The following is a 7,665-nucleotide window of genomic DNA, read 5'->3' as shown; positions in this document are numbered from 1 at the left end:
GAACAAACTTCACTTTTCTGAGGTGTCTCTGTGCCAAACACATGCCACTTGTAAGAGAAAATTCTAGAGCCATCTTTATGTGGCGTTTTAACGGACCGTTTATCATTTAACTTTGACGGTCACTGAAACTGTAAGTGTAGGATTAATATTGGAATTTGTTAAAAACAAATAAATGAATTTACCTCAAATTTCGGTTTTAAATTTTTTTTCACTCTGGCTATTTTTTGTCGTTTTATCTTGAAATCCGATACCCGGAAGTCTTACTACGTTTCCGGTTGCCGATGCTAACGGTGCACGGTCGTTTGCTTCTGGCCAGTTTTAGGTTTTGCCTTAATAATGGGAGAAGCTGATGTGACGCTGAACCAGACCGACGAGAAGCCGCCGGATTCGGCGTTGGCTCCCGGAGAGGACTCGGTGGTGTGGAGCCACGAGGTGGAGGTGTGCCTGTTCCACGCGATGATCGGACATAAACCAGTCGGTAAGACCAGAGCTAACGTTAGCATGCGGCTAGCTGGAGCATCTCCTCTAGTTAAACCAGTTTAACTTGGACTGCTTTCAGGAGCCTCTGAATCAATATGTAAACACTAGGAAACCGTTAATTTCAGTTTATTGCAATAACAGGTGTTTAATGGAGGATGCTTATTTAAAAAGTTAAAAACCAGAGATTTCGCCTTGCAGGTGAGACACTTAGGTTAGCAGGTCAAGAGTGAAACTGATTCTAAGGAGGAAAACGATTGTTAATTGTGTTTGGCAGGACAGAGAACCCAAAGAGGGAATTACACGCTGACTTCGAGATAAGTTGAATAAAAATCGTGAGATCAGCTGAGCTGTGCGGACTCTGAGGTTTACTGCTCTTTGTTTGTTTACTTCACTGCATCCAACCCATGGCCAGTATTAAGGAAGCCTAACCTAACTCATATTACACCGATACCTTTGACCAAACCTAACAGTGCTCATCAACACCACAATCAGATTTAACCAACTGCTGCCTTTGTTTCCTTTAATGACGTCGTGTGTTAGTGTTGATCTCATCAGTATTTGAGTTCCTCTTTGTTGGAACAGGTCTTGATCCTTATGTTACTTTGGAGTCTTACTGCTGTTACAGTCCAACTCAATTTACTTGACTTCTTTTAAGGGCCCACCACTGTTGCTTTTAACTTTTCTAATATTGTTTTTGCATTTATGCATTTTGAATTTATTTATTTATGCATAAAATACCTTCATACCGTGTACATTGTAACCCATTTTTGTAATAGAGCTATAATATTGCCTTCTGGATTAGGGCTGCCACAAACGATTATTTTGATAGTCGACTAGTCACCGATTATTTTTGCGATTAGTCGACTAATCAGATCATCATCCATTGGATGTAAAACGTACAGCTTATTGCACCAGCAGCATCTGCTCTTATATAACTATCATTAGCTTACAGCTTGAAGTGTTTAAGGTCTGTGCTAACTAAAAATAAAGACAAGATGATAGTTTATTCAATTTTAATGAAATTTGCAGATTGTTTCAGTGAAGTTTAATAAACTCCTTGCTATCTAAAATATAACAGGACACCAGTAAATTCTCGAGCATCTCACACTTCTGATAATCAGCTGTCTGCTTGAGGTTTATTCAGCTGTGTAAAAACTATAACTATAACTGATTTACTCAGGAACAAATAAAATACTAAAAAAGCCAAACAATAACATTTGTAAGTTATCTAAGTGACTCATATATCATGTTTAACCTGAGTAGGAAAGACGGCGGTGGGTTTGAAAACGATTTGCCAGGAGTCCGGTGTTCTCACGGCTCTAGTTAGCCTTGCCCCCGCCTAGCTAACGAGCTAGTGGGTAACAGACGTCTCCGAAAACGTCGGAGCGCTTTTGAAAATACGTGGTGTCTTGATAAACTGAGCAGATATTTGAGGTTTACACAGCTACATTCTCGCCTGAAAATATGTTAAACGTTTATTTTGTGACCCAGAAAGAATAATAAGAGTAATATTCAAACTAACTAGCTGCCGCCATTGTTGGAAACTGAGCTGGGCTGCGCTATGAATTCTGGGACACAGCTTCTTCTTCTTCGGGGTTTAACGGCAGCTGGCATCCTTGTACATGCAGTGCTGCCATCTTCTGTTTCAGTCCATTATTACACTCTTAAATCCTGCTACTTATTCCTGCGTCTTTTGTGATCTTACAAAGCTTCAAACGACGCGTCAACTATTAAATCAGTCGTCGACGATTTTGATAGTCGACGTAATCGTGGCAGCCTTATTCTGGATGGATGCAAACTGCATTTAGTTGCCTTGTACTTGTGACATGTGCAATGACAATAAAGTTGAATTCTATTCTATTTCCGGGTAAAATAAAGTCCAGGTGTTTGGAAAACTACACCACTTTTCTTGTGCGTCCAGCCTGGTTCCTCGCTGTGTGAATGGTTGAATGCAGTGTGCAGTTGAACATGCTTTGAGTGCTCAGTAAATGTGGAAAAGAGCTGTTTAAGTTCCAGTACAGTTACAGTTTCACTTCATATTTTTCCAATTTTTTTTATTTTTATTTTTGCTCCTGCAGTTTTGTAAGAGTAAAAAAGTTCAAAGAAGTCATTTAAAAATCCAATTTTGGATTTATGTGTAAACAGAGTGACTCAGTATTTTCAAGAAAGAAAACTCTACAAAAAAGAAGAAAGGTGTATAAAGTAGAGAAGCTAAGTCCCTCTAACTGAGGGAGGAGGATTATAAAGGATTTGGGTTCCTCTATAAAATACAGCTAATATGAAAAGTTATGGTCCAATAAATGTACTGATCTGGCTTAGCTGGCCTGTAGGTGGCTCCGTCAGACTGCAGGAAGGCAAAAGAGCTGATGCGTTAATGTGTTTCCTGGGAAAAAACAGTGACCATGATGCAGTGCATGCTGTGTGTCTCTGTCTGCAGGCGTGAACCGTCACTTCCACATGATCTGCATCAGAGACAAGTTCAGTCAGAACATTGGACGGCAGGTCTCCTCCTCCGTCATCTGGGACCACCTGGGAACGATGTACGACATGCAGGCGCTGGTGAGGACGTACACACACATGCTGAGTGTTTGTTACATGCCGCGCTGAACGCGGTCATCACCACTGAGACTGTCATTTCTCTGTGACGCAGCACGAGTCGGAGATCCTGCCGTTCCCAAACAACGAGAAGAGCTTCTCCCTGCCCGATGACATCATCCAGGAGGTGAAGGAAGGTGAGGGAACTGCCGTCAGAAATGCAGCTTTTTTAAATTGTTTACACCAGTACAAAAAAGTTAACATCGTTTCTTTGTCTAAACGGACGCTAATTTGTGCGTTTGTAGGGAAGCTGGGCTCAGAGGAGGAGTCCAAAGAGGAGTTCAGGATGGAGAGAGAACCTCCAGCTACACATGAAGAAGGTACCAGACTGTGTCTCGCATTTAAGGTGCAGTCAGCTGGGGCGTCCTGGCGCCTCAGCGGTTCTTTTACACTTAAATTCAGAGTTAGCTGCTCGCTTTCAGACACATGTGCATGTGATCCACTGGGTTTAAACAAATAATGCACAGCTTGATATAATCAAACATATATTTCTGACCTCTCCTCACGGAGAGCATTTTGATACATTTTGATAGCATGTGAAGTCTGAAAAGGTTAAACCGACTCAGAGCGTCAACCATGTGTAAGGCTTGGAGGTTTCATTGGGAGCTGCTAGAGTTGGTCGATCCGCTCTGTAGTCCAGTCGTTCCATCACACCTTACACCCTCCAGCTGCTTCTGCTCGCTGAGCAGATGATAGTGACACTTGCAGAAGTTTGTAAAGTCAGACTTTGGTCAGAGCACAGCGCCCACTAGAGGACGTCTGGCCGTCGGGCGACCCTCGTGATGTCTGTTTCTGATTGTTTGGTCAGAGACATCAGAGACATTCTCACCAGTGTCCTGCTGGAGGTCATGTTGTAGCTCTGGCTGCACTCATCCTTTTCCTCCTTGGATAAAGGAGCAGATACGGGCCTGGAGGATCCACAGCAAACGTTCTGCTCCAGGTGTCGCCTCGTGCTACCAGTAGTGACACCGACACCAGCCAAGTGTAAATCTAATAAAATCAGTCAGAAAAGATGAGGAGAGATTAAAGTCCCAGCAGTCTTAGAAGAATATAAGCGACGAGGTGAAGTTTGTGCAGTCTGGAGAGTTTAGACCACACCAGGTTTTAATATGATCCTCCGTCTCTCTGCTTCAGGGAGTAACTCCTCTGTGAAGATGTCGGAGCGAACAAGCAGCATTCGGGATAAGGAGAGAGAGCGAGACAAGGAGAAGGGAGGAAGTGACGGAGGATTGTCGTCAGCGGCGACGGGAGGAGGCGGCGGAAGCGGTAGTGGAGGGAAGGAGGCAGAGAAGAGGAAGAGGAGTCGAGCGGCCGAGAAGCTCCTGTCGTCTTCCAACCCGGCGAGTCCGGGAGGAGCCAAGAGGAGGCGCACCTGAGCGGGGGACGGACAGACGGAGGAGCGCGGTGGAGAGAAGGAGGTGAATGTTGCTGCTGCCGTCGCAGAAGCCGAGCTTGCGAGCTTTGTGTCGTGTAATCCTGGAGTGAGGTCGTCTAAGTGCTCTCTGTCCTCTTACAGTCGCCCCCTCTGTGGCTGCTCTCTGATTGGCTGCTTGTCACCCGGCACCTGTGCTTTCATCTCATCGTGTGATTACAGTGGGAGGAAGCGACACGTCTGGAAGCGCCTCTGGAGTGTTTTTAGCGTGCAGACAGCTGACCCGACCGCAGCGTGAGCGGCGTGTGTTGTCTTATTGTTTTTAATGCCAAGGTTGGAGTTTGCCCCGAGTCTTGCCTGTCAGGCTACAAAGAAGCCATCCAGGAGTATTGAGCACATCGTCGTAAACTCTGCTACAGTTATGTCCTGTTGTTGTTTCCTGCCTTTTCTTTTACCTTTTTAAAGCCGTTTCACCTTGTAGTGAAGCAGGAAGTGGAAGAACGTTCCAGTTTTCCTCCATTTTCATTTAAACTTTCTCGGTTGTACAGAGGAGTGAAGGAGCCCGGGTGAGACGGGTTTCCAACCTTTACGCTCTTTTCGCTTCAGTAGAAACGAGAGTAGAAGTGAATATTCCAGCGTGCACCTGCGATCAGAGTGCACGCCATGTTCTCACAGCGTGTGAAATACAAATAATTGAGTCTGTTTTATGTTCTGATGATCATCTGCTTAGAGCAGTGGTTTAATGTGACAGGAGGTCAGCATGTTGGCTGTCTGAGCTGCGTGTTTGTTGCTGCAGTGACTGTTTTTAGTTTCTGATCATCTGAAACTGCAATAATTGTGTTTCTCTCTGAACTGGACGTGGCAGCATGTTGTGCTTTTGTTTCTGTGTGAGGACACGAGCAGCTCCGAGTGATTCCAGTTATGTTTTTTAATCTTTGTTTCATTTGTGTCATTTGAAAATGCGTCTTCTGTGTATTTAGTTTAGTGTCGGCTTGTTTTGAGGCCACGAGAATCAAATGTTCCCTTTAAGTATTTTTGGGGTGTTAATTTATGGCTGCTGATGAGCTGATGTGTGAAACAGCTGTTTGTGTCATTAAAGCTGAAGCCGAGTCTCCCGTCATTCATCGTTTTCCTGCAAAAATGTTTGTAAAGAGCTGAATGTTTAAACATTAAAACTTCTGCCCCTCTTTTAACTCCAAGTTTGTTTTGTTTTCAACAAAGCGGTCGACCTTTAATGTGAAGTTTCCAGACTGTTCGCCTTCACATTAAAGCTCCACAAAGTCTGATATGTCTGTGAAGGTTCTCAGTCATCCAGGTCATCGTAGTCTAAGGAGCTTGGAAAGAAAAGTGTCTGGACTTCTTTAAGTTGCTTGAAGACGTTTCACCTCTCATCCGAGAAGCTTCTTCAGTTCTAAGGTCAAATGGTGGAGAGTCCCAGATATAAACCTAGTGGGAGTGACCCCCCACAGAGGGACAAAGGACCCCCTGATGATCCTCTAATCACCTGAGCCAAGGTGTGAAACTGGGTGTGGGTCACAATCAGCCAGAGTTTCGGGTGAGTTCATTGTGAAACCTGGCCCCACCTTATCATGCGATTTCCTGAGGTCAGATGGCCCAGGATGTGAGTGGGCGTTAAGGCGTCTGGGAAGGATCTCAAAACTGGATTATAGATGGCAGAGAGTTGGTGTCGTAAGCCCCGCCTCTGTTCAAAGATGGTCGCTCACAGTGGACATAGATGCTTCTTTCACTCCTCTTTCAAACCATCTGTCCTCTCTGTCCAAAGTGTGAACATTGGCATCCTCGAAAGAGTGACCTTTGACCTTTAGATGCAGATGGATCTGGGACTCTCCACCATTTGACCTTAGAACTGAAGAAGCTTCTCAGATGAGAGGTGAAACGTCTTCAAGCAACTTGAAGAAGTCCAGACACTTTTCTATACAAAAGTCTGTAATTAATACAAATATTCTAAATCGTGTCATTTTTGCGCCTCAGCCGTAAAAAGCTCACGGGGCATGTCATCGCCTCGCTGGGTGGCGTGGACGGCGAGTTTGTGAATGTGATAACTCGAGAACGAAACGACGTAGGATTTTCAAATTAATAGCATAACTGCAGCTGCCAGGAGGCTGAGGGCTAACACTGTTCTTAATAGTGCACCTAAAAATGAGACATCTATGTTAATCATAAGTAAATAATTTAAGCCTCTTTACTGCTCATGAGAAGCAGAGCTCCAGTAACTCAGTGTTAGAATATTTCATTTTCACTTGAGAGGTCAGAGGACGGACGGTTGCTCAAAGGTCCGAAGTCCTCTTCTCAGGTGAAAGTAAACTTTTTCTTGTTTGTGAAAATCTGATGATTTGTGGTGTCGTCTGCTCGTGTGGTTGGTCCGCTGTGCTTCATCACATCCAAAGCCACCGTTTCGTTCTCCAGGGCCTGCTGCTAAAACTTGCACCAAATGTTTGGAAGAGCACAGTTTGAACCCCACAGCGTCTTGGCAGTGTTGTTCAGAATGAGGTGTGAAAGATGTGATCCAAAAACACAGACCAGCTGAAGGTCGCTGTCTAAACATCCTGGGCTTCAGAGACGCCGCAGCAGCCGCGAGCTCGACGCCTGATGCTCGGCAGCAGTTTAAGGCAAAGGAGCTTCAACCTACCAAAGTAAAATGATAAAGCAGTTAAAGTCTATTTTAAATGTGCACCACTGATTCGTGTCATTAAAAGACCTCTGCATCTTCTTTCTGCTGCAGCAGTGAAAGTCTTACTGAGACTATTAATGACAAACAGCCTCTGTGTGAAACGCTGTGACATCATCAACACTGGACATAAACCTGTTTCTGTTCTGTCCTGTACTGTCGTCAATAGAAAGTTAGGAAAGTACGACATTTGAAGATAATTGCAGAAACAACAAACACGTCAGCATTACTGCTGCTGTTAGAGCCTCGGCTGTTTAAGCTGCAGTGTGCTCATGCAGACACAGGGGGGCGACCTCCCCCTGCAGATGTCAGCAGCTGTGCTGCTCAGTAAAACATGTTCAGGTACAAAATCAGTGCCAGTTCAATGTTTGTCTGCCATCCTGATATCAGTGGAGCAAACTCAGGCCTGTGGCTCTTACTGCGACTGTTGTGTTTGTGTTGTGGGCACCTGCACATGGAAATGATCGTGTAAGTGAAGCTGGTACGATGGGCTCGCTGCTCCGGGCCACTGAAGATGCAGCTCATGAAG

At 44.7% G+C, this 7,665-nt stretch overlaps 1 protein-coding gene across 2 annotated transcripts; it reads left to right on the top strand.

The window, feature by feature from the left end:
• Positions 1 to 255: 255 nt before the first annotated feature.
• On the top strand, positions 256 to 5,640 carry mrgbp (MRG/MORF4L binding protein). 2 transcript variants are annotated; one of them, XM_004573234.3, is made up of 6 exons: positions 256 to 478; positions 2,918 to 3,039; positions 3,131 to 3,212; positions 3,321 to 3,395; positions 4,210 to 4,493; positions 4,592 to 5,640. In XM_004573234.3, the coding sequence occupies exons 1-5, from the start codon at positions 337 to 339 to the stop codon at positions 4,449 to 4,451; spliced, it is 663 nt and encodes a 220-aa protein (XP_004573291.1). In that variant the 5' UTR covers positions 256 to 336; the 3' UTR covers positions 4,452 to 4,493; positions 4,592 to 5,640. The 2 variants fall into 2 exon arrangements, with proteins under 2 accessions (XP_004573291.1, XP_076734975.1); XM_076878860.1 differs by having other exon boundaries at positions 4,210 to 5,640.
• Positions 5,641 to 7,665: the final 2,025 nt, after the last annotated feature.

The sequence above is a fragment of the Maylandia zebra genome, linkage group LG20, assembly GCF_041146795.1.
Source record: "Maylandia zebra isolate NMK-2024a linkage group LG20, Mzebra_GT3a, whole genome shotgun sequence".
Lineage (NCBI taxonomy): Eukaryota > Metazoa > Chordata > Actinopteri > Cichliformes > Cichlidae > Maylandia > Maylandia zebra.
This window is presented reverse-complemented; position numbering and strand designations above follow the sequence as displayed.